The 23,170-nt window shown below is 46.0% G+C and overlaps 1 protein-coding gene and 1 long non-coding RNA gene across 3 annotated transcripts; one reads left to right on the forward strand and one right to left on the reverse strand.

The window, feature by feature from the left end:
• Positions 1 to 521: 521 nt before the first annotated feature.
• LOC101779364 (amino-acid permease BAT1 homolog) lies at positions 522 to 8,292 on the forward strand. Of its 2 annotated transcripts, none has more exons than XM_004969056.3 (6): positions 522 to 782; positions 1,874 to 2,137; positions 6,360 to 6,378; positions 6,472 to 6,873; positions 6,951 to 7,370; positions 7,476 to 8,292. In XM_004969056.3, exons 1-6 carry the CDS (start codon positions 646 to 648, stop codon positions 7,821 to 7,823), a joined length of 1,590 nt encoding a protein of 529 aa, XP_004969113.1. In that variant the 5' UTR covers positions 522 to 645; the 3' UTR covers positions 7,824 to 8,292. The 2 variants fall into 2 exon arrangements, with proteins under 2 accessions (XP_004969113.1, XP_004969114.1); XM_004969057.4 differs by lacking the exons at positions 522 to 782; positions 1,874 to 2,137 and adding exons at positions 2,177 to 5,106; positions 5,215 to 5,475.
• LOC111257387 lies at positions 1,207 to 1,972 on the reverse strand. The gene is made up of 3 exons (XR_002677795.1): positions 1,836 to 1,972; positions 1,443 to 1,540; positions 1,207 to 1,288 (listed from the first exon to the last, which is right to left on the reverse strand). It is a non-coding gene; the product is annotated as an uncharacterized LOC111257387 (long non-coding RNA).
• Positions 8,293 to 23,170: the final 14,878 nt, after the last annotated feature.

Consider the following 23,170-nt stretch of genomic DNA (forward strand, 5'->3'; position numbering starts at 1 on the left):
GATGCAGATTTGCCAGGCTAAGCTGACACTATGTTCCTTATAAAAAAAAGGAAAAAAAGCTGACACTACGTTCGTCGTCGTCGTCTCTGTGGCAGCCACATGGGCTGATTATGGAAGCTGGAGCAGCAAGGAATTGGCTCGTGGGGGGATGGAATGACATCAACTGGTCCATTCTGTATACTGTAGCAGGAATGCTGAACAACAACCACCAAACGGGACGGTGCTTGTGCTTTCCTTCGCAGCTGCGCCGGAAAGTAAGGTTTCTCTTGAGATTCCGCAGAAACTTTTTTGTCACGTGCTTGTGGAGCGCAGGAATCGGCCAGATCTTGCATTATTTCTGGGGAGCGAGTGGGGGTGGTGGACCGTTAGGTGCGAGTGCGACACGATAATGGCACGGGATTCGTATCGGGGCCCACGTGCAGCGACAGGAGCCGGGGAATCTCACCCGTCCCCGCATCGTCTTGCTTGCTACTACTCGAATGATCCAAGTCCAAGTCCTGCCTCTCAGGAAGAGAGTGCTATACAAATTAGAGTGGGGCTCGGGCCTTCGCAGTTGCAGCTGCGGACCACAGGGACAAATATCTCGCTGTCTGCCACGCCCAGTCTCAGTTCCCAGCTCAGGAAGCAGCAAGCGGAGCGGAGAGGATGGAAGAAGCCCAGCACGGTTACAGCCCGCTCGCCGGCGACGACGGGGCGGCGGCGATCCGCGGCGCCGCCGGCGAAGGCGACGACGTCAAGCTGAGGCTGCTCGGCTACAAGCCGCAGCTCAGGCGCGGCCTCTCGTGAGTCTCTTCTGCCTCCTCTGCTCTCGCCTCTTGTTCGGGCCGGCTACAGATCGATCCATCTTTCAACCCAATTCTCTCTTCTTGTTTGTTTCTTTTTTTTTTACTAGTACTCTATATCCCAGAAGAAATTGTTTAGCCCAAGTAGTTCTTTGCCGGATCTTTGTGTGATTTTTGACGCGGCCGGTGAGCTTGCTTGCTACTACTAGTGTGTAGTTGCGTTCTTCTTTTTGTTGACGGGGAAATCTCTTGCTTGTGGGTTTAGTGAACCTTCTGGTTTGTCCGATGCAAACCACGTGTTTGAGCGATGCAAACCAAGGGAAATAATAATAATAATAATAATAATAATAATAATAATAATAATAATAACAACAACAACAACAAAATAACAATAAAAACAATAGTAATAGTAGTCGTCGTCCTCCCTCCGTCCCTGAATGACTGTCGTTTTTTTTCCGCGCCGCAAGTTTAACTGGATTTGTAGAAAATACGTGCACCATTTGTATCTTCAAATAAATTTATTAAAAAATTAGATTCAAATATCTATTTAATGATATTAATTTTGTATCACAAGTATTAATATTTTATATATATTTAGTTAAAGTTGTTCCTTAAAAGTGAAAATGGCAGTTATTTAGGGAAGGAGGGAGCAGACCTTACCCCTACGTGTTCGATCGCCGCACCTCACATTTAACAGCAAAATGTGGTTGCCCGAGGTCGATCCCTCAGCATCAACAGCAGCAGCATACATCAGGTTACTGCTCAGAAAAACAGATCAGAGATTGTTTTGGTAGCAGTGCTTGTCATGCAGCCCCGCGTGTATTTGTACTTGTAGCTTGTAGAGTAATTAAGTCTTCCTTTTGTTTCCTTCGTTTCTTTTCTTTTTTCAGAATTCAGAAAGCACTTCCTTTCTTATTTCTTATTGCTTATTGCTTATAAGCAATGTTTAGTACGAAACACAAAAAAGACCCAGAACCCTGAAGCTCAAAGAAGCAGGCCCAATTTAGCACTGGGCCTAAAATAAAAACCGAAAGCATTTTGGCCCAAACTAACCTTTCCCTTTTGTTTTTTTCGCGCTTGCGCTGTCGCAGGGTGGTGTCCAACTTCGCGGTGACGTTCTCGATCGTGTCGGTGGTGACGGGCGTGACGACGCTGTTCGGGACGGGCCTCCAGTTCGGCGGGCCGGCGACCATGGTGTACGGGTGGCCCATCGCCGGCGCCTTCACCCTCGCCGTGGGGCTCGCCATGGCCGAGATCTGCTCCGCCTACCCCACCTCCGGCGGCCTCTACTTCTGGAGCGCCAAGCTCTGCGCCCGCCGGCGGTGGGGGCCCTTCGCCGCCTGGCTCACCGGCTGGTAACTCTGCTACCAATTCTCTACTTGCTTACAACTCCTAAGGATGCCATGTGTGCAAACATATTTGGAAGATACGTAGCGTATACGATTGCTTGCAAAAAAATAGATAGGCTAGTCAAGCTTTTCAAAAGAATAGATAGGACAGGAAGTCATAGCTTGGCAATTCGATAGCACGGCACGGGAACGGCTAAGCATCCACTAATTATATATGCACGGGGAGATGAGATTTTTCCTGAGACGCTATCAGATTTTTGGCAAAGTCTCATCGAGGAAAAACGGGGGAACGTCGGCGTCAGCAGTCGGCAGCAGCTCAAGTAGCAAAGATCACGTCGCTGTAGGAGTGATAGCTCGATCGCCGTATCCCAATCAAAGAGGCTAGGGATGCCGGATGCGCATGTGAAGCGCGCGGGCTGAAACCGAATCCCGAACCATGTAAAAGCTCATATAAAGAATCCATATCGTCTCGCACGCACACCAATCAGCACATGGAAGAACCGGTGCGCACGATTTTGACTCCACCTGTAAAGAGAAACAAGCGCAGGTAGCAGGAATATGGCGATCAATGTGCTTCTTCATTTTGTTTATTATACAGGCATGGATCCTGACGAGCCTAGAGATCATCGATCGTCCAATGTCTTCTGCGAGCGTGCGCCGCGTGTAATTCATTTGCTATAGATATTGATTTTTTTTTTGAAAAAGTTCAGTTTACTCCTCCACTTAAATATCCTTAAACTATGGCTGAATTTGAGTAACCCCTAGACTTTAAGACTGTTTTTCAAGCCTTCTATTTTATTTCTAATTGAAACGGGTGCACTTTACACCTTTTGCTCGCTAAACCAAAAGTGTCGTGTTAATGATTTCGATGCTGATGTGATGGTTTACTCTCACATGGCGTGTTGTGTTCTTATAACGTGCTGAGTTCACAGCACGCCATCACCACCACCACCCGTTAGAGCCATCTCTCCTTCTTCCACCGCGGTGACTACCCCACCTTAGTGATGCCTTGGTGAGCTTCGCCCAATTCTCCAAGATCTCCATGTGCCTGTGCTGCTATGAGTTTAGCAGGCTAAACTTCATATTTTGCCAATCCCTAGTGCATGGCACCGCTACCATGCCCATCTCTCCATCTTTCTGCTTTGCGCGCCTTCAAGATGCACCCTAGTGGGTTCTCTGGTGTTGCTTGCCGGTGGGTGAATCCAGCAAACCCATTTCTGTTATTTAGAGAAAAATATGTAAAGTGCACTGGTTTAGAAAGTTAGGGGGTTAAATAAGCAGTTTCAAAGTTAGGGTTATCAGTACTTTAGAGGACTAGAGTGAACTTTTTTTAGATTTTTTTTTATGAAAAAGTGTTCAAATTGCATTAGGAAGCTCTTATTTGGTTAGGGAAAAAAAATCTAAATGAAAAACGTGCCAGAGAACAAAAACTGCTAACCAACACTCGAAAAATGACACCCAGGGAATTAATGTTCTAGACCTTGTTCGAAAATGTACCGAACTGAATAAATGTGTCATCTCATATGCGTCATGTGCGTGAAAAAGCTAAAAGGACAGCCATATATTTCGGTGTTAATTTGTGCGTATAACAGCAAAGCGTATCGTACTCGAGGATATCCATACACCCTGACTCGTAGCATGACAAGGCCATCTGTCTTTCTTGCAAGCCACATGGCACGCCGTATCGCTTCGACATGTCGCTTGTGTGCCACCTGCTACACATACGTATTTCCATATTGTACTTAAGGATATCGGCCATGCATGCATGATGTTTTACTGCATATCAAGTCAGTTAAGCATTGTGGTCTTAAGGAAAAAGCTCATAAAAACTCTATCCGTTCTAAATTTAGATTATTTTGACTTTTCTAAGTTTATAGATATTATTATTATGTATCTAGATTGTATTTCCACATAAAAAACTATACATCTAAAAATATCAAAACGACCTGCAATTTAAAACGGAGGGAGTAGGAATGGACACTCACCAAATGGCATGTAGACATCTATCACTCTACTTTTTAATTTGGACTCGAAATATCTTATTCGTGAAACAGCTTCATGGGGCACTTGGCATAGAACGAAAAGCCGGATCGGAGATCGAACCGGTCACGCTGCTGGTTCACTGGTCAAACCAGTGGTTCATTGTTTATTAATATAATACTTATTTCTCATGATTTATATGAGTAATATGCAACATATCACATATGACATAATAGATGTGATTACGTAAAAATAACATAATAGTCCATTGTCCAAAGTTCCAAAACTAATGTACAAAAGTCAAACCGTTCACTTATTCAAAAAAAAAACGGTTCACCGGTTCGACACGACCGGGTTCGCAACGGTTCACACCGGTCCAATTGCATGACCAATAACTGAACCGTCTGGTCACCGTTCACGGTTTTTCCGGTTCAACCGTGAACCGGTTCGATTTTTTTTTCTATGGCACTTGGGCAGGGTCGCAGGGAATCTCGTTTTCTACTGTGGCAGATCCATCGTCCACTTGGGCAGAATCTGTGTCGCTCCCCATGGATGAGTAACCAACCCATTCCGCAGGCCGCATCTGCCGCCCATTTTCCCGGGCCCCAACGCACTCTCCAGTTGACTGCTCTGCTCTGCACCCCGCCGCGCCTCTCTTTCTTTTCTTCCCCTCCCTGCCCTGCCCTGGAGTGAGTGGACTCCATCTCCATCCTCCCGCCCATCCCGTTCCTTCTTCAAGTACCCCCTCCTCCCGGCTCTCCCCGTCCCCCGCGCTCATCATCTCCCTGCGCGAGCCTGCCGCGGCACACTGCACGGCGACGGTGACACGGTGTGTGTGATTGCTAGAACGTGCAGGCGCGCGCCATGACGTGGAACAAGGCCCCGGCCGACGGCGCCGCCGCCGCCGAGAAGGCCGTCAACGTCGGCGGCGACGACACCGGCCTCGCGCGCCTCCGGGAGCTCGGGTACAAGCAGGAGCTCAAGCGCGACCTCTCGTACGTTCCCTCTCGCGTCCTCCACTCGGTTGTTCCGTTCCATCTCTCGCTCGTTCTTCTCCATGACGGCGGCGGCGGCGATCGCTGCGTGCGTGCCCATGCTCGCAGGGTGCTGTCCAACTTCGCCTTCTCCTTCTCCATCATCTCGGTGGTGACGGGGATCACGACGCTCTACAACACGGGGCTCACCTTCGGCGGGCCGGCCACCATGACCTTCGGCTGGTTCGTCGCCGGCGCCTTCACCATGACCGTCGGCCTCTCCATGGCCGAGATCTGCTCCTCCTTCCCCACCTCCGGCGGACTCTACTACTGGAGCGCACGCCTCTCCGGCAAGCGCTGGGCGCCCTTCGCCTCCTGGATCACCGGATGGTACGTGCGTTCCATCTCTCCATCCCTGTTCTTGGAACGGTCGCCGGGTTTCTTGTCCCGTCGGAAACTGGCCGGAATGATTGAGGGATCCGGCGACTAGCGAGGATCATGTGAACGGGCCGCGCTTACAATATTCTTGCTTCCCCACCGTTCCTTCTGCCGCGCCACCGCATCGGCGTGAGCGACAACTTGGCATCTCTCTGTTTTTTATTCTGTTTAGTTTTGTCACGGAGAAAGAAATTAGTTTATCGATTTCACCGTACCAAATGGGAACGGAAGAGACTGTTACTGTGCTTTGCACTGCATAGAGTCTTTGTTTTATTTGGATTTGGGATCGTCGTCTGCCTCTGGCTATTGGTCAATGCGCGTGCTTTGACTGCTAGCTGGAAATGGAAGAACACTGACAGAATAAACTTTTATCTGCAAAAGAGGGTGTGGTAAAGTTCTTTTCCTTCAGAACATCATACAGAAACTTTTAACATTACTCAACGGCTGCTGCAGCTCCACGTATATGGGATTAGTGAGTACTACTATATTTGGGGAGTTGTTAGTGATTCCATCACATTCGCTTGGTTAAATACTCCCATCTACGTGTTGTCGCTGGAGACCGTATGCTACCTCTACTAGGGCAGGCAGTACTGGACCACTGGCTGCAATTGAGACGAGGACTTTTTGCGATGAATACAGCGACGAGTTTCCTGCACTTGATATGGGGCAGCTCAAGAAAGAAAGGCGACTGTTGTCAGTCACAGTCACGTTCAATCTCAATTTAAAACCGTGTAGCCAACATGTTCTCGTCATGATGTTGATGTGTTTGATTCCAGCACAACTTTTTAGCATCTAACTTTACATGTGTTTTTTTCTTTTGCCTGTCTGACTTTCAGGTTCAACATTGTTGGACAGGTGAGCAGTCGTTTTTCTTCGATTTCATCATCATCAGCCTCTGCCTGAAACTCTGAACTGAGCTGAGCTTCCCTGGTTGTGTTCCGTGAGCAGTGGGCGGTGACCACGAGCGTGGACTACTCCCTGGCGCAGCTGATCCAGGTGATCATCCTGCTGGGCACCGGCGGCAAGAACGGCGGCGGCTACCTGGCGTCCAAGTACGTGGTGATCGCCTTCCACGCCGCCATCCTGATCAGCCACGCCGTCCTCAACAGCCTCCCCATCACCGTGCTCTCCTTCTTCGGCCAGTTCGCTGCGGCCTGGAACATGCTGGGAGTCTTCGTGCTCATGATCGCCGTGCCCGCCGTCGCCACCGAGAGGGCCAGCGCCGAGTTCGTCTTCACCCACTTCAACACCGACAACGGCGCCGGCATCCGCAGCAACTTCTACATCTTCGTCCTCGGGCTGCTCATGAGCCAGTACACGCTCACAGGATACGACGCCTCCGCGCACATGGTCAGCACAGCACATGAGAACCTGAAGCAACATCACTTGCACACATCTTTCAGGGTTGACAAAGATTGGTGATGCAGACTGAGGAGACCAAGAACGCGGACAAGAACGGCCCGATCGGCATCATCAGCGCGATCGGCATCTCGATCGTGGTGGGCTGGGGATACATCCTCGGCATCACGTTCGCGGTGAAGGACATACCCTACCTGCTGAGCCCTGACAATGACGCCGGAGGGTACGCCATCGCCGAGGTGTTCTACCTCGCCTTCAAGAGCCGGTACGGGAACGGCGTCGGCGGGATCATCTGCCTGGGGATCGTCGCCGTCGCCATCTACTTCTGCGGCATGAGCTCGGTCACGAGCAACTCCAGAATGGCATACGCGTTCTCGAGAGACGGCGCCATGCCCTTCTCCTCCGTGTGGCACAAGGTGAACAAGCAAGAAGTGCCCATCAACGCCGTCTGGCTCTCTGTTTCCGTCGCCCTCTGCATGGCGTTGCCGGTGAGTTCCTTTCAGATTGTTCACTTTGTCAGTTGACACTTCATGTACAGCTGCTGACATGCTCCATCAATATTCGTTCATGGAAACGCATATGCATATATGCAGTCGCTGGGCAGCCTGGTGGCGTTCCAGGCGATGGTGTCGATCGCGACGATCGGGCTGTACATCTCGTACGCGCTGCCGATCCTGTTCCGGGTGACGCTGGCGCGCAAGCACTTCTCGCCGGGGCCATTCAGCCTGGGCCGCTACGGCGTGCTCGTCGGCTGGGTCGCCGTGCTCTGGGTGGCCACCATCACCGTGCTCTTCTCGCTGCCGGTCACGTACCCGGTGACCAAGGACACGCTCAACTACACCCCCGTCGCCGTCGGCGGGCTCTTCTTCCTCGTGCTCTCGTCGTGGGTGCTCAGGGCAAGGCACTGGTTCAAGGGCCCCGTCACCAACCTGGACGGGTGAACTGACCAAGCTAGCCGGGACGGTGTGCAGGACGCCATGGGATGTTCAGCGTGTCATGGTGGAGGCTGCTCGCATGGTCACATCACATGCTAGATGCTGCTGTTATATGGTGGCTACTGGGTAGTTCTTGTAGCCAGTGAAATGCGTGCGAGTGGAGGCTTTTCCACGGGAGAGGCTGGGAAGAGTTGGGAGGCAACGAGATGTTGTACTAACTACTTTGTTCAAAAGACCGAGCAATCGATAGAGTATAAATTCTGTCGACCGGCAAAATTCATCAGAAGTAGGATGCAGAATTTCAACATCTCATTATATATTGTTGAAGACAGTGGACAGAAGGGAGGAGTAAAAGCGTAATTAGCTCGTGATGAAACGTGTTATGCTATAGTAAAATCAACATGTGTTTTTTTCATCGGATAATTGCCGATTTCTAATAAGGTAACTAGAAGTGGGTCTCTTGTTTTTCTTGGCACACTCTTTCAAACCGAGCTTGGCCGCTAATTTTCTTATGATATTATTTTGTAATGTTTTATTGTGCACGTACCTAGTACCCCTCCGTTCCAAATTACTATTTGTTTTGGTTTTTCTAGGTACATATCTTTTGCTATGTATCTAGACATATATGTCTAGATGCATAGCAAAATCATATAACTAGAAAAGCCAAAACGAATAGTAATGTGGGACGAAGGGAGTAGGTGTCGTAATATTAAATATAATTATATCATTTTGTGCTAAGTTACTCACTGGATATCCAACATGAACAAAGACGATTGTTTCTTTTTTAAAAAATATGGAGTAAATTGCACTTAACACACACCCAATGGCGCACCCAGGAATTGGCCAAGACTAGGGCCAAATTCAGTGGCAAAACCCACCACATGTATATCATATACAGAGAAATAGCAAAGCACAGGAAAAAAGTTCAAAATTTCAAGACGCTACAATACAATAGTTAAGAATAGTATGGAACACGCAAATACATAGTGAAAATTTGGTGCATTTAATTCATCCATTTCCTCGTTAGCAATCATCGGATATTACATGTGTCACACTTTTGTCTCTGATTTTTGTAGCACTCATAATCCTTTTATGCCTCATTGTCAGCAATAGAATTAGCATGGATCATCAAATGACTTTGGTCCATCCTAGTCCTAGTACTAGTCCTCTTTATTTTACAGTCGTAATTGCAAGTGCAGGTCTGAAATTTTAGTACAAAATAGGACTACAAGAGATTCAATTTTCAATAAATATTCCAATCAATGAATTGAATAGAAATTAGAAAGCTGGACAATTAGGGGAAGACCAGAAGTGAAACACCTCAAAATTCTGGAGAGTGGTGGAGTGGAGGTATGCAGCTGCAAGGAGGCTCCAAGAGGCGGAGGTGCCTGCACAGCACGCTTGCACATTAGCGCGGAGGTGCCGACGAGCAGCTGCCGCAACGGCGCGGCCTGCAGGCTGCTGCCCTACACCAACCTGCCGGCCGGCGGCATGCGCCGCCCCCACAAACGACGAGGGAGGAACGAATCAATTGATGGGGCGACGAGGGCTCAAGTATGCGGCGCGGCACCAGACGACGGGTCGCGATGCCGAGGCGCCATCGTGAGTTGCATCTTGCGGCACCGAGGCGAGGACTGCATGTGAATGTGGATCAATCGGTGGGACTCATGGGCTTTTGGTTGTGCACCTGTGCCTTACTCGATGGACTGGACTTGTTTTTCTTGGGCGAAAATTGAGAAGAGGTACAGGAGGTTCCTGGGCCACGACTAGGGCCACGGCCCTAGTGGCCATAGGCGCGGGTCCGCCCCTGCACACACCACTTGACATGTAAATGCATATTGGTTCGAGAACTTTTAACTGTTCCGTTAAATACAACAACTTGTCAAATTGGTACATCTGCTGTCCAAACGATAATGTATTTGACCATGTGATCGTTGTTGGTATTTAAATCCGGCAACCTACCTAGAGGAGTATTCGAGATAGAGTTTTGGTTGGTGGGTGTCGCCGAAATCAGGAACTCGATGGTGTACGTAGGCACACGATTTAGATAGGTTCGGACTGCTAGATCGCGTAATACCCTACATTGTGTGTCGTTTTCTTATATTGGATTGAATTTGTTTGGAGGGAGTCCCTGCCTGCCCTTATATATCGGGGGAGTAGGGTTACAGATCGGTTATCTTACAGGAATACTATTCGGATTCGACTAGAGAGTCCTACTCTAACTGTTACGAGTAGTTTTCCGAGTCCTCGACTAGTTCCTATCCTCCACGTAGACTACGCCGCCTTGCACCGTAGTCTTCATGTCTGACACGTCTCGGTGCGCATTCTGTCCAAATCTTCTGGTAGGCCCATAGATGTATGTATGTACGTCAAGCTTCCGAGTATGTTTTAGTCGAATGCAGCAGTCTCGAGTACCTTCACAGGCTTCATCCGATTAGTTTTTAGTGCTCTACTGAGTACTCTATCAAGGTCGAGTCTTTAAGTGACTCGAGTACCACCATGCGGCTAGAATGTGCTCAAGCCTCATTTGATGCTGTCTTAAATGTCTGTCCTTGAATTCATATATGGAAGTGCGATGAAAATCGCACTCCATATGAAGTAGCCCCCGAGTCTTAGGTTGAATCGAAGAATCAGGCTCAGGTTCAATCTGCATCTTCATTGTCTTTGCTTTGAACTTCAAAAGAAAAAACTTTCCTGCTGACGGGCACGTGGCACACAGCCCCCGAGCCGTTACCCGACTAGTTTCAGGAGGTATAAGGGTCAACCAATAGTCACCGTGATCGTTTGCCAATAGTAACATTATCTCTTGTGAAAATTTCGGTAACTGATGGCCATATGCAAATTTTGCGGCCGGGGGCGAAAACATCGGGCCATTATCTCTGTTTACTCCGCCTCTATTATAAATAGATGAGAGAAGTTACCCCTCCCATTTACTTTCCCATTTGCATCTGCTATTTGCCTTTGCTGAAAACCCTAGCCCTGAGATCCGTCGCAGTCCAATCTTAGATTGCCAACTCTGTCTCCCCCCTGTCGAGACCCCGAGTATATGCGCGTGAAGAGGCTTGCAACAATCATGGTGGGGAGGAAAGCTGCTGGTGCCAAAGGTGCTGAGGGTTTCAAGAAGGGATCCAAAAATGGGAAGGAGCCACAGCTGCCTCCGTCCAAGTACGGGAAAACGAACCAGATTGCGCCGCCGAATTAGGCCTTGGCTTGGAAGAGGTCCACCCTGAAGGAGGAGGAGATCCAGGCCCTGGTGACGGTGAAGCTACTGAAGGACCAAGTAGTCGTAGGCCCTGGTGTGCGTACGGTAATGCGTGGCCATTTGAGACGCACCCCGATGAGACGGTAACTTTTGCGCACTTTGTTGAGCAGGGTTTTGCTATCCTCTCAACCCAAATGGTATCCTCCACATCTCTATCTTCGTGCATTTGTACGAGGCTTTCTTAGGAATTCAGCCTCACTTCTAGTTGTTCCGTAAGATATTCTGGGTGAAGCCGCATCCAAGAATGGGGCACACTGAAGTAGTCGGAGGCGTCGGAATTCAGATCCAGGAGAAGATTAGTAATTTGTATTTGGACTACCAAACGATCGAGTCACACTCCAGTGGAAGGAAAGGTGGTTCTACATTGAAGACCATGAACCGAAGCTGCCAAATGTGACTGGCCACCACCCGGAGTGGAACAATAGGTGGATTGATGAGCCAACATTTGGGAGCAGTCTCTAGGTACCCAAGATTTTAGCCAAGATCACCCATCTGAAGGAGCAAGGACTGTCGGTGTTTTATACCCGACAACCTACCATGGGAGTACCCGGGGTAGTAGATTGGTTGGTGGGGAATCGCCGGACCTGAAACTTGAAGGTAAAAGCAAGGACACAAGACACAGATTTATACAGGTTCAGGCCGCCAGAGTAGCGTAATACCCTACGTCCTGTTTGGGGAGTTGTATATTGCACCCTGCGTTTGGGTGTTGCGTAGCCTGATGTTGGCTACTGATGATGGTTCTGAGCTGCCGATCTAGTACCTCTACCCTCCTTTATATACTCCGGGGGGTGGGATTACTAGTCAGTTATAAGGAGGAGTCCTAGTAGGATTACATGTTATGAGTCCTAGTAGGATTACGGTGGAATCCTAGTAGGAGTCTGTCTTCTTCCTTCCCTGCGGGTACTGGGGATCTATCCCTGACAAGCCCTCGATCACTTCATAGTCGAATGCAGCAGTCTTCGAGTACTTTTAAGATAGTCGCCGAGTAGTTTTGGTGCTCTTCGAGTATTTTGTCTGGCTGAATCTTCAAAATTCCTCAAAGCTGCTATGAGGCTATGTGTGCTCAAAGCCGTGATCATCTTGATATTTTAGTATTCATATATGGAGGGCGGCGAAAGTCGCACTCCATATGGAGTAGCCCCCGAGCCTTAGGTTAAATCATAGAATCAGGTTGAGGGTCAATAAAAATCTTGAACCTTCTTCTTTCAACTTGAAAAAAATCAATTGGTGGGTATAGCTTATCAGCCCCTGATCCTTGGATTGATTGAATAATCAACTCAAGGATCTTGAATCTTCATACAAGTCATCATCCGAGTAGTTTTGTAGTGTCTAGCCCCCCAGCTTATGCGCCAAGTGTGCCGAAGGAGCCACGTCGAGTACTTATTGGCGCTTAGCCCCCGAGCTTGGAAGCTAGCTGAGCCATTGGAGATATTCCGAGAGGTAATTGGCGCTTAGCCTCCGAGTATGAAAGCTAGCGTTGCCTTTGGAGGTACTCTTAGCATCCATGTGCGTCGTCACCGAAGCTTGACCTGAAAGAAGAGACGCATACATTATGTAGCATATTTGTGGAATATTGAAACTACTGAAATTTATTTAGTGATCAATATAAAAATTTTGTGTCATGCTCTTATTTTGGCCATATTTCTCCCAAGTAGTTAACCTGTTACGTTTAGGCTCTCAGTCTCCATTAGCCGCAGCTACCGCGTGGTGAGATCTTTGTCTCTTGTACGTGTACGGCCACTGCCATTTGCACAGCTGAGATCTTTGTCTTGTGTAGGTGTGCTGGCACTTAGGCATAACAGATGCTCCCGAGGCTTTCACGAATTAAGATGTGTTCTGCTCAAAGAGATTAGTGAACTTAAGAGAAGACAAAAATAAGTAGTCATCGTTGCGACAAAAAAGAGAGCAGAGCGCGATTGCGCTCAAGAGTTTGCTGCCCTCCGGTGAGTAGAGCACGCATTGTGTGCATAAGTTTGCTACCCTTCAGCGAGTAGTTGGCAAAGTATAGCTCTGTAGGGTAATTTCCATCAAGAGGCGTATACAAATAAGTAGTCGGTGTGTTGCCTGCATGCGGAAGACAAGCCAGAAAATAATTAGGAAAGTGACTTAGCTTGATTCATGGACGATTGTCGACGAAGCCGTGGCGGTCGTCGAGGAAGCCGCGATGATTGTTGATGAAGCCGACTAATCGGAGTCGATTCCGACTAGTTGTCGGCAGTGTGAGGCCCGTCCCGACTAATTTTCTAGTCGAGATGAGTAGTCGCCGGCGAGCGTCATGGCATAATCGAAGTAGTCGTTGGTGAGTTGCCCGTTGAAGTAGTCGAGATTGTCGCTGGCGTGATGGTTGTTGGTCAAGTTGGCTAGTCGAAGTCGATTCCGACTAGTTATTGATGGGGCAAGGCCTGTCCCGACTAGTTTCTAGTTGAAACTAGTAGTCGAGGTAGTTGGCAGCGGGTCACCGAGCGCCCTTGTGAAGTTGAAGTAGTCGTTGACGAGGTAGTATGCAGCCGGATACTTGAAGTCTTCTTGTACTCCTTTGTGTGTGCATAGCAATTTCAGGCTGAATTTTTATCTTCTTCACGCACCACGGCATCATGTTTTCTCGATCCTGACGATGCTCTGCTTCTAGACTTGAGTTCTAGCTTTAATTGGAAGGAACCAGCTTTGCGATCTTCTTTTTGCCTTAGGAACAGCAACCACACGATGATAGCCTGGCAGTCTACTGATTGGTCTGAGGGGTGTAGTAGGCCAACTTCGCTTCGGACTCGGAGATGCCTTGCTTTGGTTTCGAACTTAATTACCGTACCCAATTCCTACTTGATCCCTTCTTGACGTGGCAGGAGATGCGTGTCGCTGAGTACTAAATCCGCCATGAATTGTGTGAAAACAGAGGAGTAGCCCTTGATAGTAGTCAAGGTCGTCGCTGGCGCGTCGGCTTGCTGATTGTAGGTGTTGCCGCGCGAGCTGTAATCTTGATTGGTGCGATCCTTGGCGTTGCCTTGTTGGATTCAACTTGGGCAGGGACTTGCGGCTTTCTGCGGATGGAATCGCCCGTGATCCAATTGTTTTCCCAAGCTTCTCGACTCTGTTTTGAATAGGAACTCGGCGACTTGCTTCTCATTGAGTAAATTGATTTCGAAGATGAGGTCCTTTAAGCTCGACCGATGATCTCGACGAGAACCCTACCTGGCGCGCCAGATGTCGGTGTTTTATACCCGGCAACCTACCACGGGAGTACCCGGGGTAGTAGATTGGTTGGTGGGGAATCGCCGGACCTGGAACTCGAAGGTTAAAGTGAGGATACAAGACACAGATTTATACAGGTTTAGACTGCCAGAGTAGCATAATACCCTACGTCCTGTTTGGGGAGTTATATATTGCACCTTGCGCTTGGGTGTTGCGTAGCCTGATTGTTGGCTATTGATGATGGTTCTGAGCTGTCGATCTAGGTACCCCTACCCTCCTTTATATACTACAGGGGGCGGGATTACTAGTTGGTTACAAGGAGTCTTAGTAGGATTACATGTTATGAGTCCTAGTAGGATTACGGTGGAATCCTAGTAGGAGTCCGTCTTCTTCCTTCCCTGCGGGTACTGGGGATCTATCCCCGACAAGGACTGACAGGCATTGGAGTGGCCTTCAGTTTCCTGAAGAGGCGACTACAACCCCTGCAACTCCGCCACGCATGGGGTTACGTGTACTCAGGCCTTGATGATCCGTCAAGGATGTCACCTGAGGAGATCTCCATCGATGAGGTGATGGCGAGGTTGAAACGCATGTTCAAGAATGTCGGTGAGATCCCTCGAATAGTCTCAGCATTCAACTCCTTCAACCCGCCAAGAGTAGCAAGTACCTGTGGCCGTAGTCCCCGAGTGCCTATTCGTTGTTGATCTTCTGTTCCGACTGGTCTCCCTTTATGCAGGAGGATGTACTCGTGTTCTTTTCACCCCCTCCTCCACCCAACGCTGATGATGTTGAAAGCACACCGTGGGTTTTTGAGCGGAATATAGCTAGATTGGGGGCCACCCAGGAGGAGGAAGATGAAACCAAGTCCCTCAGTAGCTCAGACATTGATGCCGCTGAGGATTTTGTTGTGCAGCACTGTGCCTCGAGCGAGGCTAGGGCATTCTCTGGCTCATCAAAGCATCCTGCGGAAGATGAGCTTGAGGCTAATTTGGCCCCGCCGCTGAGGAAGAGATGAATAGTTACCAAGGCATGTGCTTCGAGGAATCTTTGCATCGTCGAGCACTCGCCTCCACCGGTAATAACCTTCGAGGAAGGATAAAACCCTGAGGTGCGAGTATGATTGTATATGTATGTTGATCTCATGGCTACTAATCAAGCCTTTATTGTATAGGTAGTCGATGATGTAGTTGAGGCAACGGAGGCGGCTGCTGGTGCTGTCCCGTCGAAAGTTCCAGCTCCCGGGGAGGTTGTTTTAGTTGGAGATAATCAAGAACTCCCCGTTGCTAAAGTTAACCCTGCCGGCATTGAAGTACCAGCGCAGGAAGAAAATAGGACTACCCTGGCTGGTGGTAGTTAGGAAGCACCTCCACGTGCCTCGCCAGGAGAGTCCGCCGCACTGTCCAGTCGCCACGCTTGGTGGGAAATCCGTCGCTAAAGCTGCGGCGATCCACAAGGTTAGCATTTTGTTGTTGTATGAGTACCAATTCTAGGTTGAGTATTTGGTTATCTTCCATCATTGACACTTTGTGCTGTGCAGGACCTCTTCGGGCCTTAGCCTTCATGCATCGGGTTTGAAGTCTACAACTGATGGCTTTAGCCACTCGGGTGAAGATCTGTCCCCCGCACCTGCTGTGGCCCCAGCAGAAGAAAATCCAACTTCGGTGTCAGAAAGAGGGGCCGCATCATTTGTCGCTGCTTTGGTGCAAGACGTACTTGATTCGATGAGTGATGCCGCTGAGCAAGCCCCCGAGCCTGATGTACTCAAAGCTCTTCCTGAGGCAACCCCAGTGGAGAATCCGCCTCCATCTGAAATCTTGGATGCTATCCCTCTCAATGCCACTGCTCCCGACACCTCTGAGCTTGAAGCTGCCCAAGCCCTTGAAGCTATGGCTTCGGCAATCGGGACGTCTTCCGGGGCCGACACGTCTTCTGGAGGCAAGATGGCCTTAGTGCCTAGCACGAGGATCGAGCCAAGCGTGGAGGATCGGGTGCCATCTGAGGAGGTCCATCAGCTCTACGATCCTCTGTTGGACGCGCAAACGGTGGCCATAATCCTTGAGATGAACCAACGTTGCGTCTTATACCAAGGTGAGTTTTGATTTTAGCCGTGCACTATACTTCTAGATGCTTGCAACTTGTACTGTACGTAGCTCTCGAGTACTAACTTCTTTGAAAATAGGACTTGGTCAGCCACTCTTGCCGGAATGCCCAGCTGCTGTGGGACCACGGCGATGCCGTTCGTCGGGTTGAGGCACTAGAGAAAGAATTGGCCGAGGAGCGATGACAGTCTTCTCGCCTCGTCATGAAACTTGATAGCATGGCGGCAGCCTTCTGAGTGCAAAGGGAGGACTTGGAGAAAGACAAAGAACACCTTGTTGCCCTGAACAAGTCGTTGAACCAAAAGCTTGAAGGTGAGTACTCATCCTCTTATTGTATTCGTCTTCTTGTAGCCTGTAGTCTTTCTAACTGATACTTGGTCTTTGTTGAGTAGAGTATAAGAGTCAGGAGCCCCAGTTGAAGGCTACCATAACTAATTGGCAGAATGCCTACTACCGGGCCACTGATCAACATGAGAGGCTGGGGCAGCAGGTGTCCAAGCTGGAGCGCGACTTGGAGAAAGAGAGGAAGATGCGCGAAGATGGTGAAGTTGAACTGATCAATGTCATGACAACCATCTAGGCACAACAAGCCGAGCTTGGGGCCTGTAAGCTGGAGTTGCAAGAGCTATTTCTGCGGTAGCCCGACCCTTGGCTGATATGGTGGAGCCTCCGGTTGATGGCTACGTCCAAAGGATGGCAAAGTCCGTCTCGAAACAGTTGCTGGCCTTCATTAAGTCCTTCTACCCTGATGCCGACTTGTCTCCTATCGCGGAGGGGATAGTGGGAGATTGCACGGATGAAATCTTCCAGCAATATCTCTTAGTCGAATGTAGCAGTCTTCGAGTACTTTTTAGATCCTCACTGAGTAGTTTTAGTGCTCGTCGAGTACTTTGTCTGGCTGAATCTTCAAAGTTCCTCAAAGTTGCCATGAGGCTATGGTGTGTTCAAGCCCTTGATCGTCTTGATTTTATAATCTTCATCTTTGGAATATGATATGGAGGGCGGTGAAAGTCGCACTCCATATGGAGTAGCACCCAAGCTTTATGTTGAATCGAAGAATCAGGCTGTGGGTTAATAAAATCTTGAATCTTCTTTTTTCATCTTGAAAAAATCAACTGTTGGGTGTAGCTTATTGGTTGGTGGGGGATCGCTAGTACCCGCAATGAAGGAAGAAGATGGATTCTTACTAGTATTCCCCTGTAATCATACTAGGAATCATACATTGTAATCATACTAGGACTACTCCTTGTAACCGACTAGTAATCTCGCCCCCTGAATATATAAATCTCGTGTCAAAATACAACTCCTAACTCGGATTAGGCTAGTCAAACCGGTTAGACCGCCCATCCAAACCGGTCTGACCGGTTTGCCAAGGGCTAAATCTTGTCAGAGCCATAACTCTCTCATCAGGACTCCAAAATTGGTCGTTCTACATATGTATTTCAATCGTATCGACGAGATCTATGCAATGGTGAAGTCTAATCAAATATTTGACAATATTTGTAAAACCGGTCTGACCGGTTTGTGGACTGGTTCACCCAGATTCAGACAGCAAACTCCTATAATGCCAATTTTGATCTCGAAGACATGCCCCCTGGTTCTTGGTACATCTTGCGTACCAAGAAACATTTGTTAGAACCAAAACTGCATAGGAACATTGTAGAGCACAAGTGCATCAACCATGTTCCACTTTTGAGGATGATAGTATCTATCAACCATATCACTTGATTCTGCCCAATATGAAGAATTCAACTTGCTGCTGCTGTTTATACATCTTGTGTGAGTGAAACAAGCCTGAGTACACACTGCCTCAGTTGTGGATTCTTGAAATACTAATTCAAAGTCATTCTCACACTTGCAAGCTATTGTGAATGCATAAAGCGACCAAATTGCTATAATGTCAATTGGTCTTTGCAATACCTCTCAAATTGAGAATGAAGAAAGATAAAATGATTCAATATCACATCCATAAGTTTATCTTGATAAATAAATTAAGGTGAGTAATCAGCCCAAACGATGAATATGACACAATTACTTTGGAATTGATGATGGCCAGATTACTCTTGAACACCTCTTGTTCGTTTTCACCTTGTCTTTCAATGCATCTTGGATTATGCAAATATCTAGCAACAAACTTTCTCCAACTACTAACCTCAGCTTCACCACATTCTGAAATTTTGATAACCAAATTAGCAACCATACTGGTCAGACCGGTCTCAATGGCGGTCAAACCAGTTTGTTCGAGATGTGCCCTCCGGCATTTGCTAAACACCGGCATCTCTCATGTAAATGTCTTATTGGATATTGCAGCCTGATGTTCATTGTTCCAGAGTGCTGATCCAACCCAAGTCGCTTCTTCATCTCCGGGTTTTCATGTCTAGATACATGATGCACAACAAAGTCAAGTTGATCCACTAGACATCCATTAAGACAAACATCTAATGACTCATTTAAACATAAATACTTGTTGCACCTCCAGCAATGAGTCATCAAACACTTTTGCATGCTTTCTTCCCAGGGATCACAAAATCTCTAGCCTGAATAGAAAGATTTCATATTTGGCTTGATCATTGATGCTAAGCACTCCAACCGGCTAAAGGTCTCAAAACAACACCATTTGGTGAAATAAAGACATCACCAATATTTTGAAAACACTTTGTAATCTGATTTAGTAAATACAAACTCCATGGTGGGAAACTACTCCTTTTGCTAATATCTTGCCCCCCGAGCATTAAAACCACCAATAGGATCATAAGTGATCTCTAATCGGGAAGTTATCACTTTAGGACGATGATCAAAGAGATTCATCAGCCATATATGTTGCCAATGATGATAACAAGTTATCATCCATCATGAATCCATCTATAAGAGTATGCACAACCGAAATAAAAGAGTAGATATATAAAAAACCATTTCTAGGAACTAAATATTTTGATTTTTGGAAATTAATAGCAACACCTATTGCTATTAATCAATATATATATATAGCAATTTGGTGATAATCCTCTATAATATAAAGACCCACATGACCAAGGATCAAAACAAGAGTGTGAGGGATAACCAAACATACCTAAGGATGAATTCCAAGGCATAGGCATATGTGGCATTTGTAAAGCAAATGGATGATGTAATGACCAATAATTTTGATGATTTGGTGCAAACCTCAGTTTTGGAGATCATCTTTCGTACCTTTTCTTCCCCTACAATTCCCCTTCAACTGTGCTGCACCTTTTGCTTAGGCATCGTCCTTGTTTTGAATTTGAATGCTCCCTTTAGGAACCCATGCCATGCCCTTCTTTCTCAGCTCTTAAGCACTAAGCTTTTGTGGCTTCTTCTTCTGCCTATTCAATAAACCAAGTGGATGGCTTGGCTTTCCTTCAGTTTTGGACAACAACACTCTTTTCTTGTTTTTTGGTGTTTTCAACTTATTTTGTTCAGATTTGGTACTTGGAGAATCAATGGCTGATTTTTTTCCTTTCCTTTGCCATTAGTGGCCAAAATGCTCAGCACGTTAATCGGCTTTTCACTAATTGAATTCAGATCTGAACTCTTATCTTTGCGACCATCTCTTTTCACTTGATAAACTTGCTTGACAACATTTTTCTTGTTTTGAACTCTAGACCAATCCTTGTGCTCAAAACGGTCATTTTCAACATATGGCTGCCTTGCACATGATGGTTCTCTTGGTGCTGCATACTCTACATGATATGGTCTAAAATATGGAGTATGTGTCCATGGATCATTCCACCCCCATGATGAGTAAGGATGAAAACTAGTGGGATGTGGAGCACATGGAACTAGCATTGGTGGCCCAAAAGGAGGATATGATGAATGAGACCTTTCTCCTTGACAATTCCAATCTCCAGAATTATGTTTAGAAGGCAATTTTGATGGTTTAAGATCATTTGACCGATTAGCCCGCTTGGCATCATTATCTTTTTGACATTTAGCCAGAAGTTCATCGAAAGTGAGCTTCGGCTTTTTACCATTGTGCTCAACACGGTCTCTACCTCCATTCACCACAGGACGCTCAGGTCTCAACATTTTTAAACTTTTCACACTTGAACCAGTCTGACCAGTTTGGGAGACCAGCCTAATCTGTTGGTCCAAACCAATCATATCTTTTTGCCCAACCGGTCTGACCTATTCACCCAGCACAGCAAGAGTAACAAGTTCTTGATTTGATGGAGAAAAATCCGTTAGCCCCACGGTAACTTCTGGGATTTTGATAGGCTCATCGTCCTCAATAGTTGTTTGAACTTGCAATTCGTGGACGATGTCCTTCTCATCACATGGGAGCCTCAAATCTTTCTCTTTTGCAATTAAATTTGGATCTTTAGATGAACCGGTTGATGCTAACCAATTTAATGATCATTTTCCATCAAGACCAATTGTAGCCAACTGGTCATCCTCTTGTGTTTGAGAAAATCTCAATCATCCAGTATTAATGGCTGATTGTATAAATTGGCAAAACATATTGTAATTGCTAGTATTATGATAAATGAATTATGCCACTTGCAATGCTCTCGATCTTCTAATTCGAGAGGTGATAGAATAACTTTGTGATAAAATAGCTTAATAAAATTATTCTCTAGCAAGATATCAAATAAATCATCACACAAAGTCAAATCAAAAGTATAATTTATTTTCTCTAACTGATGCTTTCGAGGCGAAGGATTTAAGGCCAAGCAAGCAAATGGTTCAGATTTCTCACCGATCCATTCAACTATACCTCTCCTTATGCTTCTCATACCCGATGCTTTAGAGCTTATCACTATATTAGTATCAGATTTCACAATGACTCTTGGTTTTGATCTTTTGCTTTTAAAATCTAGAATGACCATAAGCAAACCATGTAGAGAAAAACTTTGGTGATGATGATGGAGAAAATTTAAATACCAAAGTATTACTATGATCAGCCTTTCTAACTTTCACAATGCATTGGCTGAGATAATATGAAGGCATACTACTACTAGCAAATAAATTACTATCCTCAATCGATCTGTTGGAAATATTTATGATAGAATCACTAATAGATAAAATTAACTGAAGATATATAATCTGATTGAGAATTACTTGCAAAGCATACCTTTTCAAATATATTGGAGAGATGAGGAACCTTGATGTGGATGATATCATACTTTTCCTCTTGACAGCAACCCACAGCCACATGTTGTATGGACCGGCCAGACCGACTTATCATACCGGTCAGACCGGTGCTCCCAGGGTTGCTGGAAATCACCTTGTGTTGACATGCAATGTTTCCTTCTTGCCTCCATTATCATGTTTTTCACCAGTTTGATGTTCTAAACTTTTCGCAGCCAGAACTTGTCGTTTAATGATGCGATAATCACTAGAAAAATGCATGACACCTTCGGCTTCAAGAAAATCAAATATAGTTGTTTTCTTACGTTTGACATGGCTCTGTACAACTAAACTTGTTTCTTTCGATACAACATATCCAGAATGTCTATTATTTGGTTTAGTTGTTGTAATAACCGAACTATTGCTTAAATCTGAATCATTCTGTTTCTCATTATCAAGTAACAAGACAATAAGCTTTTCAAGTTTAGATTTCCTCTCTCTTATCATTGTAGCCAAACCTATTTTAATGCTAGCAATTTCTGCACACCAAGCATCAGAAGTAATTTGTTATTGTGATGTAGAAACATATGCTTGAATTAACTTGTGGAGGTGCATATGTCCTTGCTGAATTTTCATTAATTTGGCTATAGTTATTAGAAACATTCTGAGCCAAATCATGATTATTAGCATTTGCATACCTTGTTGAAAAAGTAGGTTCAACCTCCACTCTAGTAGCATGTTGTGCAGCATATGATGGTTGAGAATAACTGGCCGGATAGCTAGAATTAGCATGGCCAATTTTCTCATTTACCGACATGTTTACTGAATTCTCACTAATTTGGCTATAACTATTGTTAGAATAAAGAGCCAAATTGCGAGCATTGATATTATAATCCATGGTATTGTACACAACATTTATGTCACAATCTTTCTCATTAGCCTTTCTAAACCAGCGGCAGAAAATCTGATCTAACTGAGACCATGTGCGAATAAAATTTGGTGACATAGTAACAAATCAAACATAAGCACCACCATACAATAATAAAGGAAATAATCTTAATCTCAAGATCTCATTATAACTAGATTCTCCACATTGTATGAGAAATTACTTTATATGTTGTACAACTTTTTCATCTTTTCCAGAGAATTTAACAAAATTAGGTATTTTAAAACCATTGGGGCGCAAAACTGAATTATAATGCTCAGGGTTTGGACTTTGATATTTTGTGTCCTTAGTTCTACTTCAAATTAGTCCCTTAATATGCTTGCCAATTGATCATAGGTTTGAGGCTACATACAAGGCTCAAAATAATTGATCGAACTCACCATGTTAGTTTGGTCTTGATAATTACCTTTCAACTCTTGCACTTGTTGCACAGCCGATGTTTGAGAATAATGTTATATGTTGCTAGTGGTATTAAAATTTAAAGTATGCATATTATTTGACAATGGCTTTTGCATATAACATTCAGAATTATAATTTGCATAAGTAGAACCATCTAAATAATTATTAGCCGATGCAATATGCCTACTAGTATCATATCTAGCAACATCAACATGAGGATTTATGGTACTTGAAAAATAATTATTAGGAACATGTAATATATTTGCAACTTGTAACTTGGGCTCACTGTAATGATATTGTTGTGGAGTATAAGGATAGCCTGTCATGATAGGTCTTGATACTTTTGCTCTTGTGGTAAATAAATTCAGATATTCTT

The sequence above is a fragment of the Setaria italica genome, chromosome V (assembly GCF_000263155.2).
Source record: "Setaria italica strain Yugu1 chromosome V, Setaria_italica_v2.0, whole genome shotgun sequence".
Taxonomy (NCBI): Eukaryota; Viridiplantae; Streptophyta; class Magnoliopsida; order Poales; family Poaceae; genus Setaria; species Setaria italica.

Coding starts and splice junctions, on each gene's coding strand:
- LOC101779364 (XM_004969056.3), top strand. CDS start 646: ATGGAAGAAGCCCAGCACGGTTACAGCCCGCTCGCCGGCGACGACGGG. Junction 6,874..6,950: donor ACGACGCCTCCGCGCACATG/GTCAGCACAGCA, acceptor TTGGTGATGCAG/ACTGAGGAGACCAAGAACGC. Junction 7,371..7,475: donor CCCTCTGCATGGCGTTGCCG/GTGAGTTCCTTT, acceptor GCATATATGCAG/TCGCTGGGCAGCCTGGTGGC.